At 42.1% G+C, this 24109-nt stretch overlaps 1 protein-coding gene across 1 annotated transcript in view; it reads left to right on the top strand.

The window, feature by feature from the left end:
• Window positions 1–13789, top strand: part of LOC135701074 (uncharacterized) — a 42564-nt gene extending 28775 nt beyond the window's left edge. Inside the window, exons 4-7 of the mRNA XM_065221784.1 lie at window positions 11987–12602; window positions 12670–12870; window positions 12931–13141; window positions 13212–13789. Coding sequence (XP_065077856.1) covers window positions 11987–12602; window positions 12670–12870; window positions 12931–13141; window positions 13212–13500 — 1317 coding nt within the window. The 3' untranslated portion in view covers window positions 13501–13789. The remainder of the gene's footprint in view (window positions 1–11986; window positions 12603–12669; window positions 12871–12930; window positions 13142–13211) is intronic.
• The last annotated feature ends 10320 nt before the right edge of the window (window positions 13790–24109 follow it).

Consider the following 24109-nt stretch of genomic DNA (forward strand, 5'->3'; position numbering starts at 1 on the left):
GTAGGGAGGAAGCGCTGAAGGTCTAGACAGGTGATCCGTGACGCAAAGCGATCCAGCTGGATGGATTTCCTGGATTCAATCGACGAATCCCAATCGTCGAGCGACTTGTGGAATTGCGTCAACGCTCTGAGTGGCAAGCGGCGGTCTTCTCCACCTACTATCCAAGCTCATGGCACCACGATCTCAGAACCGAAGGACATCGCTGACAATTTAGGGAACTATTTTGCCGGCCTGTCCGCTGTCAGTGGCTACGACAGCGATTTCGTCCAGCGCGTCAAACCTTCCACAAGCAGCATTCGTGACCTGCGAATTCCACCCGATGTCCCTTCCCTCCAGATCAACGATGCTCTTACCTTCCGGGAGCTTCAGTTTGCCCTCGGCAGCAGTACTGGTAAATCTGCCGGGCCGGACGAGATTGGATACCCGGTGTTAAAAAACCTCTCCCTCGACGGAAAAACGAGGCTACTCGCCCTCTTCAACGACCTATGGCTCACTGACTCGTATCCGGACCTCTGGAAACAAAGCCTGGTAGTGCCCATTCCGAAGAACAACGCGGCGAGTGGAGAAGCCTCCTCCTTTAGGCCGATTGCGCTCACTTGCTGCGCGGCAAAAGTGATGGAGAGAATGGTAAATCGTCGACTTAGGCAGTCTCCTTGACGAACGGCAGCATGCATTCCGGCAAGGACATGGCTCCTCCACTTACTTTGCAGCCCTCGGGAATGTACTCAAGGAAGCCCAGGACAACGGTCACCATGCGGAGTTAGTATCCCTTGATGTATCAAAGGCGTTCAACAGGACGTGGACGCCTGGCGTCATCAGGCAGCTCATCGGCTGGGGCCTGAAAGGCCACATCACGCACTTTGTACGGAATTTCCTCCTTGATCGTACCTTCCAGGTGACTGTCGGGAACACTCGATCGGATCCGTTCCCCGAGGAAACTGGAGTGCCCCAGGGATCCGTCATAGCGGTTACGCTATTCCTGGTGGCAATGAACGGGGTGTTCAGCCGACTTCCCAAGAACGTGCACGTAATCGTCTATGCCGATTACATACTCATCGTCGTAACGGGACGAACGACTAAACGGACCAGGAATATTGCCCAAGCAGCTGTCTCCGCCGTCAGCAGGTGGGCGCTTTCTGTTGGTTTCCAGCTCTCCGCTCCAAAGAGTGTACGGTGCCATATCTGCCACTCGGGCCATCTGATTCGGGAACCACCGATCACCATCCAGGACCATCCAATTCCGCTTAAGAAAACAGTGCGTGTTCTGGGGGTAGTTCTGGATCGGACTCTAAGTTTCGACCAGCACTTCAGATCGGTGAAAGAAAACTGTCGTAGCCGCATCAACATCGTCAGGACAATCTCCCGCCCGCACCGCTCCAGTAACCGCGAGATCCGCCTTCGTGTCACCCGGGCTGTTATCGACAGTCGACTTTTCTACGGCATTGAAATTACCTGCTTAGCCACCGAGAAGCTGAACCGCATCCTCGCTCCGGTATACAATACCTACGTACGCATCGTATCCGGCCTTCTACCTTCCACGCCTGCAGACGCTGCTTGTGCGGAAATCGGAGTCCTCCCTTTCCGCTATCGATCTGCTGCAGCTACTGCTACGAAAGCCGCTGCCCTCGCTGCTAAGACATCCGGGAATGATAGGGTCTTTCTCCTCAACGAGGGGAACAGAGCCCTCCGCACTGCAGCCAACCTTGACCTCCCCCCGGTGGCCAGGGTCCACTGGCATGGAGAGAAAAGTTGGCGATCTAACCAAACTCCGCAACAAGTCAAAGTCTACCGGAGGGTGTTCCGTTTTTTCCGCAGAAGCCGCTGCTATTCTTGATGCAGCCATCACTCCTGCAGATCAACCGATCCTTGTGCTAACGGACTCACACAGCGTCATCCAGGCGCTAGAAACCGAAGCCCCACGCCACCCCTGGATACAAGCCATTACACGATATGCCCCACCCTCAACCGTTTTTACGTGGATTCCCGGGCACTGCGGTGTTCCACTCCTAGACGTCAAGCGTTGGATCGCGAATATTATCATGGAAGCCTGGCAGGAGGAATGGTTTCAGTCGCGGACCACTTTCCTGAGAAAGATCAAAGAAACCGTACGACCCTGGCTAGACAGCCACAAGTACAAGGACCAACGGATCATTTCAAGACTCCGGACCGGCCATGCGAGGATTTCCCACAATTTTGGTGGGACACCCTTCCACAAGGTTTGTCCAATCTGCAGCATCCCTGCCTCGGTGGAACACGTGCTGTGTGTCTGCCCAGAGTTTCAAAGGCTACGCGAACAACACCGACTCCCAGAGAACATCAGGGAGCTACTTGGCAACGACCCCTCGACGCTGGCTGCGCTGATTGCTTTCTTGAAGGACGCCCACCTGTACAACCAAATCTAGCACTCTCGTCGTTGGCTGCGCTGTCCGTGTTCTTCCACCTTCCTATTTTCCTGCCGTCGGGTTATCTCTGCCGGACTGGGGCACTGTCTCTTACGGTGGAGCTCTACCTTATTCGCGCATCCATTCCTCACCACAGTCCCGTTGTAACTCCCATTTTACATTAAGTTTTTTTTTTAAATGTTGTCCCGGAGCCAGTTTTACGTTACGTTAATGTTAGACTGAAACGTTTCCTTAGAGGCAGGCCCTAAGCCTGACCTTCTACTATCAAATGTGATGAACTAGCCTACGGCTAAAAATCACAAAAAAAAAAAAAATTAAAATTGCGTGTGTTAGTGAGATGACATTTTTTGTTAGCTGTGAGAAATTTTTTGTTTGCATTCTAAAGTAAAAATAAACAAGAAAACGAAAACAAAGCCTACGCTTGCATGGTAACAGTCATATACGCTTTTATGAGTAAAAGTTAACCCATTTTTAATAAAAGTGGCTTTCCTCATTAATGAGTAAATTATTTTAGCAACAATGAGTTTCTGCTAACAGTAGCTAACAGATACTACTTAATTGGTATAATGAATTACTCATGAATTAGTAGTGTCATTTTTATTGACAATGGGTTCACTTTTACTCATAAATGGATGTTTGATTCTTACCGTGCACATGCCAGTATACGCTAGTGTGTGTAAAATAATATTATTAGTGTAGTGTTCGTGAGATCCTGCTTGGAGAACTCAATTGTGAAGTGCAGCTTGCAGCTCAGTTCGGTTGAGATTTGTCAAATTTAATTCAGTATAACAAGACCACTGCGCTGATTGAAAACGATTTATTGAAAATGGAATCCGAAAAACGTTTGACTTCGTCAGGTACGTTCGTATTTTTATTTTTAATGCCTTGTATTGATGACTGCTTGAATATGATTAGATGCTACAAGATAATTTGTTTTATATAGAATGTATCGACAAACATGAGTTGTTTCACTTATTATTATTATTATTATTATTATTATTATTATTATTATTTAATTTTATTCATCGGACTATTGTCTACATGAAACAACCTTAAAGCTAAAACAATTCAAGTGTTTCTAATCCGTGCCAAAAAGCGAGATGAAGATTCCCCAAATTCGAATAATTCTTCGACAGCCGTAAACGTACGCATCATAGTTGTTAGTGGTTCGTTGTAACAGAACGCCGTTCGATGGTACCGCGGTTGGAGAAGGGTACCACTTCGTAATGTTCTCGGTGGTACTCGGATATCCAACAGCGAGAGAAGCCTCGAGCAGTCGACCTCACCATTAAATAGCTTGGCAACAAAAACTGCTTGCTGATTTTTCCGTCGGCATTCCAGAGTATCCAAGCTCAGCAGATTGCAGCGATCAGAATACGGCGGAAGATTTTGCGGATCACGCCATGGTAGATTACGTAATGCTATCCTGATAAACTTGCGCTGAACACTTTCGATCCTCAAGCTCCAGGTCAACTGATGAGGAAACCAGACCATTTTCCAGGATTGGTCGCACAAGTGAGCAATAGAGAGCTTTCAGGCAGTGTGGGTCAATGAAGTCCTTCGATATTTTCGACACAAAACCTAGATGGCGATTCGCCTTTGTGATCAGAGCAGAGCGGTGGAGGTTGAACGTCAACTTATGGTCCAGTAGAACACCAAGATCGCTGAACTAGTCGGTTCTTTGAAGAACCACACCGTTGATGGCATAGTCAAAAACAATCGGTTGCCTGATGCGGTAATACGACATTACCATACATTTAGGAATGCTGAGGGTAAGCTTATTCCGACGACACCAATCAACGAACAGATATGAAGACGAATGCAATCCTCAGCAGTCCGCACCACGAAGTACAGCTTTAGGTCATCGGCATACGCAAGCTTACAGCCATCTCCAAGTAGAAGAAGTGCGTCGTTGATGTACAACATAAACAGCAACGGGCCAAGATTGCTACCCTGTGGTACACCTGACGAGTTCGTGAAATACGAGGAAGTACTGGAATCGAGTTTCACTCGCAGAGACCTGTCAGTCAAGTAGGAGCACAACCACGAAGTCAAACGGTCCGACGCACCGAGTTTGGATAGCTTAGCCAACATAATGTCATGGTTGATCGTATCAAACGCTGCTTTTAGATCAGTGTAGATGACGTCTATTTGTGCCCCATTTTCCAGTTGCTCAAAACATGTCGTGGTAAAATCTAGAAGATTTGTGGTAACCGATCGTCCAGGCATGAAGCCATGTTGGTCACTAGAGATATAGCATTTGGTGTGCTCAAGAATGAAACCACTCACAATTATCTCAAACAGTTTTGATGCTGCAGAGAGATTAGTAATTCCTCTGTAGTTTTTAACGTCACGTTTATCTCCTTTCTTGTGTACCGGAACCATAAATGACTCTTTCCAGATTGCAGGAAATTTCGACTCTACAAAAAATTTGTTGAAGATTCTGCAAAGCGGTTCAACAAGCGCTCCAATAGTACGACAATACACTGCAGAAGGAATGCCATCTGGTCCAGGCGAGAAGGTACATTTCATTTTCTTGGCGGCATTAGTTACCATAACGGGCGTTATTTCAAAAGTGTTTATGTCAACAAGGTTTGAAGGCACATCCGAAACAGCCGAGACAAGTTCAGTCGAGGTGATGGATTCTGCGGCAAAAACCGACGAAAAATGAGCAGCAAAAAGCTCACATTTCTCCCGCCTATCGACGATTCAACGTCATTGAAAAAAACGCTTGCAGACATTGTTGAATTTTTCCTCTTCGAGTTTACATAGCTCCAAAAGCTCTTGGGGTTTCGCCTTAAATTAGTTTGCACTCGTAAAACGTACGATTTGTAGAGCGAAGAGTTTAGATTACGGTACTCGTTACACGCCAAGTGAAAACTACGCTTATTTGCCAGGGAACGGTATCGCCGAAGTCTACGTTGCGAAGCATTTCTTTTTCGTTTTAGTTTTCATAGCAAAGTGGTGCTCCACGCAGGAGAAACAGCAGGCCGACGAATCGGTACGTTTGTATCCATCCAATTATTTAGCACAGCACACAACGTTTCAGCCATTTCATCAGCATTCAGTCCATCGAAAAGAAGATCCCAGTCAGTGACGGAAAGGAAGTCCATTAGAACATCGAAATCAATCTTGCTATAGTCTAACGCAAGCTCATCACTCGCATTCAGCAGCAGTGCACCGTCATCAACTAGAGATGGTAAGCAGACGACTAGTGGCGGATGATGAAGATCAACTGGCAAGAGTGGTGAAACAGATCTCAAAATTTCCACAGGAAAGTCCGTATGGCAAAAGAACAAATCCAGGATGCGTCCTAAGTGGTTGCGCTCGAGATTTCTCTGATGCAGGTTGTGGAAATCCATGCCATAAATCAAGAATGAGCTAGCAACTGGTAAAGGAACAGAGTTCACAGGTCGAATCTCGCCATCAGCCCAACTCCAGGATATCCCAGGTTGATTGTAGTCACCGCATACCAGCAAGCAATCGCTGTCAGAGCCGCTGTTACAAAGCTCTTGGATCGATTCAACATGTCCATTCAAAACGCTGAGATCCTTGCTCTTGTCTGGAGGAACGTAAATTGCACACAGCAATAGTCGCTTGGATCCAATCCTCGTCGATACACACACTTGTTCTATCGTTTCTCCGCTCGTTGCAACGACACTGCTACTGATGAAACGATGATGTACGGCAATTAGAACCCCTCCGAAACGAGATTTGCTGCTGTTTATATGGCTTCGGTCACATCGGTAGACATTGTAGTTGCTTCCGAAAAGCTGCGTCGAATTGATAGCCTCGTTAAGCCCCGTCTCGATTAAAATGATGACGTCAAAAATGGAACTCCGGGACGTTGCAGTAAAAGTCGTCGATCTTGGTGCGCAGTCCAGGTACGTTTTGGTAATAAACCCATAAACGACTAGCGTCACGGGTCGTGTTCTGCAACATGGAAATATTTGGCGCGGGAATATTTGGTGAATGGTACAGATACTCACCTCTGGTGGAAACCCTACACACTTAGAAAAATTCATGTAAATTTAGGTGCTCTGAGAGTGACATATACGAGCGTCAATTTTGACATAAATTTGAGTCATAACAGACGCGAAATATAGCTGAATCAAGAGCACTTAATATTACATGACATGTTTGTTTACGTTTCATCTTTTATGTCAAAGATGGATTCCGTCACGTGTAAAATTAGTTATTTCTAAGTGTGTAGGGTTTCCACCGTCCACAGAATGTCGCAAAGAATGATTATTGATAATGGTGCTAACCCTAGGGTTTCCACCGTCCACATGATATAGCCTTAAGTATTTGTCAGTGGATTGCCGGACTGGTTTTTTGAGTAGTCGGTGAATTCACGGAATAATATCCCATCAGGCCACGTAGAAGCGTCGAGAGTTAGTTCTTTCAGCGATGGATCCAAGCCAACTTTGAAGGAAATGAATGTCAGCTTCGTCATATCCACTTCCTTGGGAACGAGACGCACGACGTCAGCAGGTGTTGTTAGATCCAAGCAGCGAGAAGTAATTTTTTGAATGTCCTCAGCAGTTATTAACGGGTGTAATCCGGACAGGTAGAGCCAGAACTTTGGAGGGGAGATCGGTGGTGTTAGACACGGTACAGACAAGTCACTGAGATCAATTGCATTGGTCCCACGCACAGAAGAAGAAGTGCCAATTGGTCCACCTTCATTACCACGACGACGTTTAACACCAAGTCTGGGCCAGGCATTCAGTCTTGTAAGCGGTCACGGTAGTCGACACATTTTCTGTGATAATTGACTGCCTTTGCCTCCGACAATTGCAAAAAAAGCTATCATAGTACAGTACCAAACTCAAATGTCATACGACAGGCTCTGTCATATGACACTGTCGCCGAAGACCGTCACGAATGTATGTATTTTAGTTTTTCTCATTATAAGAGCTGCCGATGTTGTGCTTGTGTGAATTCTTAAAATAGCAAGTAATGATGTGCTAGTAATAATATTTCTGATCAGAAATGGTTTGATTTACACCAAATTAAGGAATTACAACGAAATCACACATGTCATATGATAGCAATTTTGATAATTTTCTTTTAGCTCGAATGTTATTCTACCGCTCGTGTTGCGTGAGAGAGACGACGGTAGAGCATGAGTGTTCGAATACAAACAGACTGTCGCGCACGACAACGAAGCGAGTGTAGTAAAAAACGTCAACTGTTTCAACCCCTGTCAGGCATTTCCCTTCCTTGATAGGAAAGCCAATGGAGTACCTAAAACTAAGTGTCTTTCTGTGGCTCAACATATTTTGAGCAAATTCGACATCGATGCCGACCTCATGCCAGAGGTTCATTCAAAGGTATTTGAAATCGCAGAGAATCTGTGCAAATACTTTAAGAGGCTGTGGGATAAGCACAACCGAACCTTGAGCAATGTTTTCGAGCAGAACGTTGAATACTATAAACAACCGTTTCGATTACCGGAAGCAATTATGAATGAACTTCCGTCTACATCTAAGGGTGTTAAGCGTGGTCGAAAGCCGTTGTCTTTTGATGACTGTACCGATAGCGTTAAAAGGCAAAACATTACGATCCTGCGGGAGAAGTAACGAAGCTACTGTTGTCCGGAATGCCACGTGTACGACACCTACTCGGGCCAAACGGATGCTTTCAACTCTGCAAGGCTCATGCCAGCCCAAGATCATGCCGTACGCAAATAATGAGGCGTTGGCATTGATTTTGGATGCTAATTTGACAAAATCTCAATACCTTAAAATGAGATATGGCGCAAACACGAGAAATGCTAAGTTGTATCCGAACTACCACGAAATATTGTCTGCTAAAAAAGCTTGCTACCCAGATAGCGATGCCATCACTGTTACCGAAGACGTTGTCGAAGTGAAACTTCAAGAATTGTTGGACCATACTGCAGCAAGAATTATCGAAGCGAATTCTTCAAAGCTTGATGAATTTTCAGAAAGTGAACTGCTCGACGTCGTGCTAACCGTTAAATGGGGGTTTGATGGCAGTTCCGGTCACGCCGAGTATAAGCAACGATTGGACTGCGATGATGCAGCTAAATCGGATGCCAACATGCTCATAACATCTATTGTTCCCATTATTGCTCGAAGCGGCGAGAAGTGCCTTTTTCAGAACCCTCGACCGTCTTCAACACGCTACTGTCGTCCAGTTCATATTCAGTTCCTAACTGAAACAATCGAGGTATCGGTTAAAGAAAACGACTACATTGAACAACAGATCTCGGATTTGCAACCATTGAAGCTGGCGATGAACGGGAAGAATATCGTTGTCAAATATGATATGCTCATGACAATGGTAGACGGAAAAGTGTGCAACTCGGTAAGGTCTACAAAATCTGCCCAAAGGTGCTACATTTGTGGAGCCACGCCTATCCAAATGAACGATCTCTCCTAAATACATCAACGCCCAACAAACAAGGATAATTTTCGATTTCGATTTTTTGTATCTCTTTAATTGGCCGATTCAGAGCTATTTCCTTGAATTGAGTTAGGGTGGCTCTTAAAAAAACAGTTTTTTTGCTCTATTTTTCTTATTTCGAATTTTTCAGCAAAGGTGTTTTCAGATAACTTTTAGATCTTAAGAAGGCGCAAATTTTTGCTGCACAAAACTTGTCAATATCTTTCGCCGATCAAGAGTTATTGACGTTTTTATACTAAAAATATGAACTTTTCAAATGTTAATATCTCTGGTTGGGCAAAAAAAAAAAAAAAAGTTTTTTTGCAGCATTTGAAAGGGCGAATGTTATTCTCAATAATATGAAAAAATTGGAGGTATGTTATTTTTTAACTCGTATAAAATCAATTTTAATTTATTCATATTTTTTACTATATTTGAGTATATCTTTTTTATTAGAAGAGATACAGGCAACAAATCCAGTTATAAAACATTTGTCTTAAAGAGTTTTAAAAGTCTCTACAAGATGAGTTCCATGATAAATTTCAAATAAAAAAGTTATTGGCAAAAGATGGATTTCATAGGACCACTCTAATGACAAATTTATTAAAATAAAATTTTGAACATTTTCTAACAAAAAATGATTTTTGAGGGAGTTTTCATAAAAACGTCAGTTAACTCATCATACATTGAGTATACGATAATGGCATCTTGAGCAATGTTGCTAGTATTTGCATTATCTACAACTTTGCTGGAGATGCCAACCACTTTTGAGCATGTTTTCAAAATTTGAATTTTCTATTGCCTTTCTAGGTGGATAGATCCTAATTTTACTAACTTCAAAACAAAGCTTAAAAAGTATCTCACAACTTCTCTCAAGACACTACCCTTCCAAAATGACGTTTACATACCCAAAAATAAAAAACGCACGTTTTCGGTAGGTTTGAACCACTCTGCAAGGGTAGGGTCATCGGAGCTCTGACTGCCAAACTTCAGAGAGGCCTGGACGTCCTGTCTGAATATTTCAACAGCTGGAAGACCCGTATCAACGCGGCAAAGACCCAGGTCATCATCTTTCCACGCTCTAAATCTCCCAGACTTGTTCCGTCGGAGAATAATAAGATCTGCTTGAACAGCACAGTGGTGGAATGGTCGAAAGAGGAGGTAGTCCACCTCGGCTTAACACTAGACAGCAAGCTGATTTTCAGGGAGCACGTTGATAAAACGAAAACCATGTGTAACATCCTGTTACTGTATCCACTCATCAACAGGAGGTCTACCGTGTCCCTGAAAAATAAACTTGAAACAAATCATCCTTCCCGTAATCGAGTACGGTATGCCAATCTGGGAGAGTTGCGCCAAATGCCATCACCTCAAACTACAAAGGATCCTGAACAAGATCCTTAGGATGATGCAAAACAGTCCCCCGCAAACTAGAAATTCTGAGATCCACCTCCTGGCTGGAATTCAAACATTAGAAGAATGGAGAGTTTTGATCCTGGAAAGGTATAGAGACACCTGTCTGAGATCAACTCATCAGATCATTCGTGACCTAGCACGTTAGGTTAAGTTATACTCGTAGTTAGGTAGGCTATCACTTCTTCAATTCAAACTTAACACCCCTTAACAATGCTTGAACCATGCAATTAACCATGTGCTTGAACCATGCAATGGAAATTTGCTTGAACCATTAACTAACCATTGCCGGTGTTAGAATGCGCCTAAAAAATTTTTATAATTGTTCAAATATTTATGTTTGGAATTAAATGCTAAGAATCACTTTTTCTTCCAACACTGCCGGTGAACCAATGATAGTCAGATTCCAAACAGAAATAATGACGGAGTTTCTTATCTTATCGATTTGATGTGATATGAATGATATGAATTATGAATTATTCAACAACAATTGCTCTATCTCATATCCGTATTTGGAGAGTGCGAGAGGCTTAATGCACCCGCCCCCGGCTCCTCACTCATATCAATAGAAGTAAAGTTTCACACTGAAATAACTTCGGAGTTTCCTATTGTATCGATTAGGTACACACTTAGAAATAATCATGTAAACTTAGGTGCTCTGAGAGTTACATATACGAGCGTCAATTTTGACATAAAGTTGAGTCATAACAGAGGCGAAAGATCGAGCAACAAACTTTTCAGTCTTGGAGCACTTAATATTACATGGCATGTTTGTTTACATCTCATTCTTTATGTCAAAGGCGGATTCCGTCACGTGTAAAATTAGTTATTTCTAAGTGTGTATGTTCACTAGACTGATGCAAAATTTGACTTTTTCGCCCCACAGTGCTTAAATGGTTTCAAATCGGGTCCTGATTAGCCTCTCAAAGTTACAACTCATTTGGTTAGAAACAGACTTCGCACAAGCCATTTGAAGTTTAAATGTAAATTACTATGGGAAATCTCAACTGTTTGTTCATCGCCTTCTAGTTTTTTTTCCATATTGAGCTGCGAAACAGTTTGATAGCCATTCTTATAGAAGCTACAACTTTGCTCAAGATCGTTTCTATGTAAAACGAGACAGGAAAAAGTGATTAATTATTTAAGAGATTGGTAAACTTATGACATGATCAAGCAGCTGCTCTGTAGGCAACACTGTATTTTGCAGTGTGACATAGTAGCCATGATTTTTGTGTCCTATTCAACGCCCCAGAAACACCAAAATGTTGCCTGCTGAGCAGTTGATTGAGCATGATCATAAGACATCAGCGCATTGAACCATTGATAACTTTCGATCCTTGCATTTAATCAAAAAGTGATCTTGAGCAAAGTTGTAGCTGGGAAAATTTCCTACAAGTACAGTTTTGAAGCAGACCGATAAGGTGAATTATAAAATAGACATGAACAAAAATCTTGGTTTTACCATGTAATTCCCATACAAACTTCAAATGGTTTGTGCCATCTCAGTTTCTCACCAAATGGGTTCAAATTTTGAAAGGTTAGTCAGGATCCGATTTGGAATCGTTTTAGTATTGTGGAGCGAAAATTTCAAATTTTGCATCAGTCTAATGTTCACTTTCAAACTGCGCTTATGAGATTAAGCAGATGTGTCAAAATCATGGGTAAATTCCGATACAATGAAGGGATGCATTTTTCACAGATGCTTGCAGATAACTCAATGACCTAATTCCTAAATTCTGCACTCACCCCCCCCACAGATCTCCCAGCAGCAACCCGTCTACGACAAGGACTCCCACATCAAAAAGTGCTGCCCGTTCGGTGAGATATTCGAACAAGTCAGTGCCGGTCGGCTCCGGTGCACTCCCGGGGAGCACAAGCTGGACATCGATACCGTCTACGCCGTATTCTACGGTGACGCGGAATGCATCGAAGACAAGGACAACAAGCTGCACTTCAGCTACGAACCGAGTAACGCCTGTTTTGCGAACAATTTGACGTTCCAGTACAGCAAGGACCAGGGCGATGAGATGTTTGTCATCCAGAACGGATCGCTACTGGTGATAGCGGACGGGCAGTTCATGGCGGTGTTCGATCACTACTGCGTTGAGGTCGACGTCAGCGGGAGACTGTTGGCCAAGGCTTGCGACGAAGTGGAACCGATCGTGCTCAAGTCCACGGCGGTGTTGATTTACGTTGGAATGGCGATCGCTGCGATTGGACTGGTGCTGACTTGTGTGGCATATGCGTTCGTTCCGAAGTTGAATGACCTTTTCGGATATGTGCTGGTCGTGCACGCGGGTTCGTTCCTGGTGGGGATGATCTTGACCTCACTGGCTGTTTGCGGTGACCGTTGCGTTCTGCGAGGTGATGCTGGTGAGATTGCCATTCAAACGAAGATGTTTATCGCTCAGAATTTTATTTGCTGTATTACATATTTCAGATGTGCTCCAGATTTTCGGTCACGTATTCCTGATGTCATCAGTTTATGCCTTCCTGATGATGAACGTCCACAACTATGTCTACGCTGCGTACTACCTTCCAAATGGATTGGAGTTCGATCCCAAAAACAAACGGGATGTGTTCTTGTTCATAGCTGTACTTTACACGATAACCATTATTCCTATGTTCCTGCCGTGGAGAAGTAAATCCGTGCTTTCTTCATCAATGAAAGATCATCGACTAATCAATAACTCTGTTTTAGATTCTCTCATCTTCCATCTCGTGCTATACATATACTACTTGGCCATAGCCGTAGTCCTGTATCTTAGCCACCGTGCCATACGAGCTCTGGCAAACAGTAAATTCATCAGGTTTGCCGTTTCGCAGCAAAACTACCACGAGTTGACCTACACGGAAGCAGTCAACGCTCAACCTCGCATAGACGGGGAACGACTGAAGGACGTTAGGTCTATGTGAGTAACTGCCAAAGATTTCCCACACCCCCACCGCATCCACTAACGAATATCCTTTATTTTTCTCCAGAAACCGCCTCTGCACAGTGGAAGCCATCTTCACGTTCATCTGCTGGATCCTGCTCAGCTCAATGCAGCAAAACCTGGACAGTCAGTACGACGTCTTCCGCATCGGGGCAGCCTATGCCGTCACCTTCCAGGGAATGCTCATCGGGGTGCTGTTTGTGGGTGGACGCAAAAAGTGGACCATCATCCGGGAGTGCTGGAGCTACTCGGGCTCAATTGATTTGCACGCACTGGAGATGGAACGCGAGATGAAGACGCTGGAGCGAAAGGCTGTGATAGGGTGGGTAACGTAGGATGATGGTGGGAAAAAGTCGACTGCATATTTATTTAGTATTGTTTTGATTTAAGCGCAATGACTGCGAGTTTGTTGATGTTTACCAGTTTTAACGGTACGCTTATTCGAGTTTGATTAGTTTGTAAACGGTAGGACCACTAAGAGTACTAAGTATTGATTCTGTAGTATTTAATGGGCACATGCAGCCGAAATATGTAGTAGGACCAAGGTTATATTTTCTGACATTAAGTTTTAAGCTAATTCTGATGTTGACACGAAATACAATTTAACATGTACAGCACATTATTGAGTTAAACAAGGTTTAATAACACACACAAATGAGGATTTTAAAATTTGATTGGGATTTGATCGAAAGCCAGGTTTCCAAAAAAAAACTTACCAAACTTAACTCAGTTATTATATTTCTTTAAGGTGATACTCTAAGGAAGCCTTAGCGTGAAAATTCAAAGGCACAAATTTCAGCTTCCACAAAACATACAAATTTGAAATTGCTACTCTCTGTTTGTAGTAGCACAGCAAACAAGGAGTAGCAATTTCAAATTTGTATGTTTTGTGGAAGCTGACATTTGTGCCATTAAAGTTTCACCTTAAAAAATCGTAGCCACCGGTCAAGGAATGCTTCGATTTGGAGGATTGCATCCATTCAAGGCATACTCAGGCATAGCTATTATCCTCCGGATTAGCTCTAATTCAAAAGTTACGACCGTTAAAGTTACGAATGTGTGGTATATGATCGATCATTTCGGTCCTTTTGAGCCCTCGCACTTCGGTAGATGCGGCCGCTGAGTGTGTACTACCAACAGACATACGGAGTGCTACCATAGACTAACTTTAAGACTCCAGGTACAGGTCAATATTAAATTGCAAATGCAAATGCACTGAAATTTGTTTTTGGTTCAAAACAAAGATCGAATAGAACAGGATCGATCCAGTCGATTGTTGTCGTGTTTGAGATCGATTAATAGAACCAAAAGAATCGATACTTTGTGTTTCGATCCAAGATCGCCCATTGCCACCGTATACATATAATGCTGTAGTTGAACAGATTCTTCAGTGTAAACAAGGGTTTTACAGAAGTTGTGATTAGCAAATTTTACTGTTATTATTCAGCGAAGCGTTTCTCGAACTAGAAATTGGGTAGTGCCGCGAAGTGAGGTAATTCTGAGTTACTGTTCACCAACGAAAAGATCTTGACTTCTTGAACAACTTTGCCGAAGACATTTTTACTTTCTATCTGGTCAGGATCTAGAGATATTTTATGTTCGAGAATTTCACATGCATACTAGCGTCGCGTAGTGAGAAAACTTTGAGTTATTGTCACCACCCAAAAGGTCATGACTTCCTGAACAACTTTGTCGAAGGCATTTGCATACGTATATTTGAAATTGACAATCAATGGTAGTCTGCATCGATTGTCAATATACTTATCTAAGAAATAAAAATGTTTCAATGGAACGGCGATTGCAAAGGAAGGATGAGATGAAGAAGAAACCGGAGGCTAACAGGTTTTGAAGCTAGCTTTTAGCGTTTCTCGTCTATGAATGGGGATTCCCAAAGTATTTTCGTAAATTTGGTTCGTCAACGTTCGTCAACCTTCTAGCGCCAAACGTTCCATTTTTGTGTTGAAGCTAATAAAATGTGGGAATTTGGAAATAGGGTGCTTTTTTTCCTTGATATGTTTTACGTCGAACTTGTTTTCTGTAATGAATACCAATGCCACAGTAGTGGGATGAATTCAAAAAATGTAGGACATGGCCATTTGCGACGACACTATTGAGTGTTGCATTTTGATGTCTTCTAAAATGTTTCTTCATTTTTTGAGTGCTTTATTTGAGTAGTTGAATTTTTTTCTAAAATAGAGGTATACTACTCATAATCCCATAACAGTTCAATGTGAGGCTAATGTGAATAGCTGCTCAGCTCCGTTGCTACCCGTTGACTCTCACCACCCCCCGTTTGAGATCCCTCTACCCGTGCTTGTGGTGTGTGACGAACCGATTAAACATGACATGAGCGACCTCTAAGCTTTCGAATGATTAATTTTTCGGCCCTTTCAGACCTACACATTGATTGGATGGTGATTTCTACTATCATCGAGGTCTATGAAATGGTGAAAATTTTTTGTTAAGTTTTGAACGATTGGCTTGTTTCGAATGTTCCACGAATTCGGCCATCAGTTTCGCCCACCTGGAGTACTCTCCGTTTACGGAATTTAAAACGCACTCGCAATGCTTGTCAGCGGAAACTACGATGTTAACGAACGCCTGGCAACTATAAGCCTTACGAATTGTGTGTACAAATGGGTCTGAGAAGAAATCCACGTGCAAGCATTTTGCATCCGTATTCGCGACCAATCCAGCCTCAAACATCGATGATTTTCCTTGATCTGTTTTCCGTACTGAGTACCAATGCTATCAACGCCAGACAATATACAAATATCTAAGAAATAAAAATTGTTTAAAACTTAACGAGATGAAAGTCTAGCAGTTAGTGTGCTCTTTACTGTAACATCTTTAGACATTGTTAGATCTATACCAGAGATGCCAGATTTACAGACATGTCTGTGAATTTACAGACTTTTATTTTTTTCACAGACATTTTTTTTTCGTTACAGACATTTACAGACTTTTAAGTTTTTTCACAGATACAGACTTTTGTAGGGTAAATTTCAAAATTTATTTGCTTTACATCTTTAATCGAATTACTCGTGCGATGCATTCAAATCGTTTTCATACGATTTGACGGTTTGTTTGGATACGTCAACTCACGTTGGCCGGTCTATAACTTGACTGTCTATAGTCACTGACACGAAAAGGTGAATGAAACCGAGGGGGACGGAAGTCCCAGATTTATTCAAATTTTGCCAAAAACTACTCTAAAGTTTGATTTATTGATTTATATTTGTTTATACGAAGGGAACGTTGTGAAATCTCAACCAACAATTCAAAAAGGTGGATCAGCTTTTGTAACCAAATCTTGTAATGCTATTTTCTCGCAAATCAAAGCTCGCCTTGCCAAATCCATAACACCCTCGGCTAGGAAAAATTCTCTCCTATTCGACGGTGGAATTGGTTGGCGTAGGCGTGCTTCAGTTTGCATGATAAGGTCATTACAAGTTTACTGATACAACATATAGTATTGTTGGTTGATAAATCTAAGATTCCTTGAAGAGTCCATAAATTGCCTGATGATGGCTGAGATACCATATCACTTCAAGTGCTCTAGAGCACACATTTTGGACACAGTTGTGACATAAGTCATAAAATTGGAGCTCCCTGTTTGCTACATCAAATGTGAAGTTCCAGTTTCATTGTTGTATATTTTGTGGCAGCTGTGCTCTTGAAATGTTGAGGTGTAGGAAGTGCGGAAACGCATATACGCATACGAACGCATCATCACTACCTCAATAGACTTCCACAATTTCAGGCATCCGGTGAAGATCAGCATTAGACTGATGCAAAATTTTAAATTTTCGCTCCACAGTGCTCAAATGGTTCTAAATTGAGTCTTGCTTAGCCTCCCAAAATTGGAACTAATTTAATAAGAAACTGGCTTAGCACAAACCATTTCAAGTTTATGTGGGAATTACTATTAATGATTCAAGTCACTGATGTCTTTTGATTATGCTCATTCAACTGCTCAGCAGGCAACATTGGTGTTTCTGGTGCAAAGAATAGAGCACAAATATAATGGCTACTATGTCACACTGCAGAATACAGTGTTGCCAACAGAACAGCTGCTTGATCATGCCATAAGATTATCAATCTCTTAAACAATTGATAACAATTTAATTTGACACTTGGCTGAAAAACGAAATTGGACAAAGTTGTAGCTTAGAAAATTTCCCTTAAGAATAGTTATAGAAATTTTAGAAAAATCAATATGGAAAATGGGTAGAAGACAATGAACAAAAAGTTTGGTTATCCCATAGTAATTTCCATATAAACTTCGAATAGTTTGTGCCAAGTCAGTTTCTTACCAAATGAGTTTATATTTTAAGAGGATAATCAGGACCTGATTTGAAACCGTTTGAGCACTGTGGAGCGAAAATTTCAAATTTTGCATCAGTCTAATCAGCATCGATGGCACCTATAGTTTGGTCTTGGGTTTGGTCACGTTTGGCCATAAATTCTCTAGCCAAATCTCCGGGAAAATATCGTTGCTTCCAGAGTTTGAACAGGCAACAATCACAAAAGCACCAAGAAAGTGACAGCTCATATCACAAAACACACTAAAAACAACATCAGCATAATGCTCGATAATTCTAACACATCCTATATTGTCTATGAATAGCTTATTATTATTCATCACGACTCGAATTTACCTTAAAAAATCGAAATTTTGAAACAAATTTTATAGCAATTCGTTACATGAAATGAAAAGCGGGTTACTTTTGTACCTCTTGAATGAAACGGACAATGTGTTTCCATCCTATTCCATATTTTTATTCGAAAACACCCACCCCGGATGCAGTTTTAGCAACGGGTGAAAACGAACGATTTTAAATTGGCTCACTACTTGACTCTTGCTTGACCCAAGCAAATCGATTAACGTTTCCCATCCTAGTCAAAATTCTAGTACAACACTATGTTTGTTTTGATTCGCTATGAAAGTTTGACAGATGACATTTTTATTTTTTATTTTTATTTTTTTTATTTTATTACTTTGATATCTTCATCCGACAATTTGTTGTCTTAATGAATAATTCTTAGCATCAACATCAATTCATTCTTCTTAGCCTTGAGCGAAATTGAACAGAGTTTTCATTGAAGTCGAACAAATTATAAACATCGTTGAAATTGCGCATGACTGCACGTACTGACTCGTTACCGTCGTAGTCCTGTCGCCAGCGTGGTAAGCGGAGAAATTCGGTATTCCTGAGTGCATAGCCGGGAATGTTAATGTCGATGAGAGCAAGAAGATTCGGTGCATCAAGTTCGGCGTTCAGTAGTTTCGCTACAAATACAGCTTTCGCGTTCTTCCTCCTTTGTTCCAGCGTTTCCAATCCCAGTAGTTGGCATCTATTCTCGTAGGGTGGCAGATTAACCGGGTCATTCCACGGTAAGTTGCGAAGAGCGTATCGCACAAATTTGCGCTGAACGGCCTCTATGCGATCGATCACGGTGATATGAAACGGATCCCATATAATACAGCCTGTCTCGAGAATTTGACGAACAAGACTAACATACAGCGATTTCAATGTGTAAGGATCTTGAAACTCCTTTTTCACCTTTCCAATGAAACCAAGCTGCCGTCGTGCCTTCGCAATAACATCTTCGTGGTGGTTCCTGAACGTGAGACTTGAGTCCAATGTAATTCCAAGATCACGCACTGTCTGCACGCGTGATAGGGTGGTTCCGTCGATGACATATTCATATTGAAGGAAATTTTTCTTGCGGTGGAAGCTACCCAAGTAACAAATCTAGAGCTGCTTGGCTATATTCAAAATTTATAAAGGTTTTATTGCAGCTGCAACCATTACCTACAGCTTTATCACGGTCATATACAATGCAAGTCATGAAACATTCTTATAGCTATCTACAAAACCCCTATAAAGCTAATTAAAAAACCAACTGATGCTTATGCTATTTTCACTTATGAAAGGTTTTATGATTGCTTTGAAGTATACGAAAAAGTAATATGAATTGCCCTTATAAAACCCACAAATAAATCCTTTCGTTGCTTTATAAGTAAGCGCAATAAAACTAGTTGGCCATGAAACAGTTATTTTAAAACAATTATAAGCATTCAGTTGCAACTTGTCAGAAATGTAAATAGGTGGTTTATTTTTACAACATAGAAAAGAATCAAAACCATCCGGTACTTCCAAGCGGAGCGCAAAGAAAATCAACAAAATTGTTAGCATGAGCATGAAAACATTTCGACGTAGTGTGCGTAAGAAAAACGTCAGCAATCTCCATGATTCTTCCGTTCTCGCTCGCATATACATGGGGTGACACGGTCGAATCTTGGTCGAAATACATGGAATAGTGACAGTCCTAGGGCAAAAAGGTTGAAATCACGCATAACTTTTCATAAAGGTTAATGTACCATCCATATAACTTGGAACCAGTAGACAGTGGAAATTTAACGTCTTTGAAAGAGCTGTTCATTTTGTCAAGATAAACAACTTTGCCCAAGACATCAAGTCTCCAAAACGTCAGAGAAAGAAGTTAGATTGTGGCACCATCTTTGCGGAAGAGTTTTGAACTATTTATTTATGTCAATAGATGGTCATTATTATGACGAGAAATTTTGCCGAAGACAAAAAGTCACGGAAATGTTTCGTTTCTGAGTTATTAATTTTGCTCCGCTAGGTTGGATTTGTGACCCAGTGTGCAATGTAAGCATTAGACATTTTAAGAAATTGCGCTTGGTGTTTTTCTTGCCTGCTGTCCTCTGTCGCCATATTGTCATTATGAAAATGCCATTAGCCTTGGAATAAAATCCAAGAAATTTCAATAAAATAATGGCTAAATAAGAGATCCGAAATGAATTCCAGTGTGCATTGGTATGAATTTATGTATTGAGATATATTTTCTGTAAAATTAAGGTGATTCCTTAAAATTCATTTGATTTCTGAAACAATGTTTTTTGTTAACTTGAATTATTTTGGAGGCGCATTTATTTAACGCTCATATTATCTCAATATACACGATAACATTTCAAGCGCATATGTTTTGGACCTTCTAAAAAGTAATATATTTTCTTTAGGATTTTCACTAATGTCGCCATGAAACAAAATTGATTGCATGGTGATCTTGACACCAACACTCAAACCTATTTTTACCGCTAAAGATTTCCATTTGGAAAAAAAGATTCAGCAGAACAGAACAACAACAAGCTAATTTATGGCGGTTGCTTTGAAGCCAATACAAATTAAATTGGCTTTATAACTGATTTTCACCAAAGCGTAATAAAACTGCTTGGATAAAATATTACTCTTATAGAGGCAATGAGAACCTTTTGTAGAGTATGAGGCTTCCTGACAAAAGGTTTTAAGACAGCTTTATTGTGATTCTCAAACATGCTTTATAAACCTTATCAAGAGTGGTCCACTAAGCTGTATGACGATCTTATAGCGGTTATCAAAAGGTTGTGCTGGAGCTATTAATTTTATTGGCGGTTTTATGAAATTGATCTCAATAACCACTAATAGAGTGCAATAAAACAAGAAATGCTACTTGGGTAATGACGTGGCATTTAGGTACGCTGAGGGTCATATTGTTGGCACGACACCACAATGCAAACTTGTCCAGTGCCTCCTGGAGTCGCAGACAGTCGTCTTCGTTTTCAACGATCACATAGATTTTTGTATCATCAGCATAAATAAAGTAACATCCATTTTCCAGAAGCACAGTTGCGTCATTGATGTACAGCGAAAATAGCAACGGTCCCAAGTTACTTCCTTGAGGTACACCGGAGGTATTGCAGAACCAGTCAGAAGTTGAAGATCCAATCTTTACTGCAAGAGTCCTGTTGCAGAGATATGATTCAAGCCATTGAACGAAATTGGCAGATGAGCCCATCTTGCGTAGTTTAGCCAGAAGAATGGAGTGGTTGACCCGGTCAAATGCAGCTTTCAAGTCAGTGTATATTGTATCTACTTGCTTTCCCTGCCCAATATTTCGAAGACAGATCGAAGTGAACTCAGTGACGTTTGTGGTTACACTTCTTCCGGGGAAAAACCCATGCTGATTCGTAGATATGTGAATTTTTGTTCTGTTGAACATATAGTTGGAGACGATAATTTCGAGCAATTTTGAGCAAGCACAGAGGGACGTTATTCCACGGTAACAGCTGACATCAGTTTTGCTACCCTTCTTATGAACAGGAAACATAAAGGACGACTTCCAGTCTGTTGGAAACTTGGCCACGCTCATGGACAGGTTACAGATGCACAGCAGTGGTTCCAGTAGTTGAACGGAGCATTTTTTATGACACATGCAGGAATTCCATCAGGGCCAGGATTGTTCGACGACTTCAGTTTTTTGACAGCCTTGATGAAATCTTCTGCTGAAATCTTTTTTCCGAGCTAGTGTGTGCCACTTTCTGATCTAAGTAGAAGTTGGAAGACCAGTTTCCTTTCGCTTCGAATTAACAAAATTCCAGAAACATTTAGGATTTCGCTTGAGGTTCCTTTCGATTCCACTGGCGTATTTGCGGTAGAGTTTGCCATTCAAACTCCTGTATCGCCGACTTGCTGAATGGAAGACTAGTTTGTCTGATAGAGAACGAGATCTGCGGTAAGTCCTGTGTGTGAGTTTGCAATGCTTTTTCCTTCTTTTCAGTTCCTTGTTTGACCACGGGGGCATCATTGGTGAGCGATGTAGTGGTACACATTGATCTATTGCTTGGCGGACAGAAACGGCAAAAAAGTGAACGGCTGTGTCGATATCCAAACAGCTCCTGACAGGCGACCAATCAACCTCACTCAATAACGTCAACAATCGTAGGAAGTCAGCTTTAGCAAAGTTGTAGGCCTGGTAGTCGAAGTCGTCATTTTCGAAACGCATGGAAAAGCTGTCATTCAAGGTGACTACGAACGGGGGATGGCAAACATCGATAGCAACGAGCGGGTCGTCTACACTGTCAATGGAAAAGGCACCGTCAAGTGTTTCACTGACAAACGATAGGTCCAATATGTTGCCGAGTTTATACCGTCGAGCAACGCTGCACCTGATCGAGTGATGCACGATTTGTTAACGTCAACCGTGAGAAACGCCGCTGCCAAATTGCTCCATTTTAGTCCTGGCATGTTATAGTCACCGAAAACAAAGATTATATCATCCGTGTTCAGTGTAGATGTAACATAGTCCAAACAGGCAGTGTGACGCTTAACAACTTGCACATCGCTAGATTTGTCCGGGGGTATGTATACGGCACCAACAATTATCTTGCAATTTTCTGTACAAACACTGACCCAGGCATGCTCCATTTGATGCTCATTTACCGGGAAAACCGACGACGGGATGTTTTTTTCTAACCGCAATGAGGGCTTCACCGGACCGTTTCTTGTTGCTAGTAAGTGCAGTGCGGTCACCTCGGTATACCACGAAGTTGTCACCAAACAGCATCCGGGATGGAATAACATCGTCGAGCCAAGTTTCGGTCAGAACTACAACGTCGTATGGAGAAGCAGAGACGGCAGTCAAGAAGTCCTCGATTTTGCTACGCAGCCCCCGAACGTTCTGGTAGTAGAACGTCAGCCCGGAACCTGGCTGGGTGTGGCTATTCTGAAACAACATTCCTTTAGTTTTTTGTGAAATAGAACAATACATTAACTTAACTGGACTGGGGGCCCGGTGGTCGTACGTCATGTAAGGTGGTTATTGAATGGATGATGATTGCCGGTTTTTTGAATAATCCTCGAACTCTCGAAATCGAATTCCTTTTGGCCAGGTTTCGGGTAGCAATGCAGTGTCTTTGAAATCGAGCGGTAATCCAATTTTGAAGGAGATAAACGTTACCCTAGAGAGGTCCTTATCCTTGGGCACCAATTTCACCGCTTTCACAGTGTCGCTCATATTCAAACAGCCTTCCACCACTTTTTGGATATCCTCAACGGACACTTGTGGGTAAAACCAGCCAGAACAGCGATGTGGATTCCTCGGGTAGTAAACGTGGAGCAGTCAGACCGTCGATATTGATATCCGCAGCCCCTTGCTCGGCGAACGTTGCTTCCCCGGTTCGATGTTTCTGATGTTGTTGTTTTCTCTGGTGACTGGCTGCATCTTCCACAATTCCGGCTTTCTCCAAGAACATTTCAATTTTGTTGTTGGTATCTTCCAGTTGACGATCAAACTTTTGAAATCCAGACTTCGAGTTGTTGACATAAGCGAACACGGTGTCGGACAATGACTGGACGTTTCCATTCAGCTCGTGCATCTGCTGTTTGAGGTCATCGATAGCCGTGATACCATCATCGTTGGAGCAAATTTCCTTCAGCGAGCGGTTGTTGACGGTAGTTTTACACTCACTGCATATCTAAATGGTGTGTGCCAGAATAGTGTCGTGGGTTTGCCTTGTCAGTCCACAGCAAGCGTAGTGATACATATGCTCACAAAAGCCTGCACACTTCGCAAACTCAATGCCACGAATAGACTTCGAGCACTTTCCGCAGACAGGGGGGGGGGGGGTTCGTGGATTTTCTTATGTTTCGAGGGGTGCATCGGTTAGCTTGGGACCGAAGATAGAACCAGAGCTGAGCCTAAAAGTTGAGCACGTTTTTTTGGAACCTTCTGGTCTTAGAGTTACCTCTATGGTTTTAGTGCTGTAAAAAGTAGCCATTTTCGCCGTTTTGAATAAGAGTCGTAAAAATGTGGAAAAAAAAATCGTGAAAAATCAAAGGGAACCCGAGAGGAACCCGAACTTTTTCAAAGGATCAGGTAAGCTATAGTTAAGGAAAACTAATATAAATACTTGCAATAATCATTATGTTAAGTTCCATGTGATTTGAGATATCGCACGATGCATTTCGGCGCATATTAGAATCTGTCCACTTCCCGGGGGTACCCGGTACATCTGAAAGAGGCCATTGTGATCATTGGGTCTGAATATGTCTACCATTGTTCTTAAAGTAAAATTCTAATGTGATTTGAGGTGTC

This window comes from Ochlerotatus camptorhynchus, unplaced genomic scaffold, assembly GCF_037179485.1.
Source record: "Ochlerotatus camptorhynchus isolate MF236.1 unplaced genomic scaffold, CSIRO-AGI_Acam_v1.1 ptg000149l, whole genome shotgun sequence".
In the NCBI taxonomy this organism is placed as follows: Eukaryota; Metazoa; Arthropoda; class Insecta; order Diptera; family Culicidae; genus Ochlerotatus; species Ochlerotatus camptorhynchus.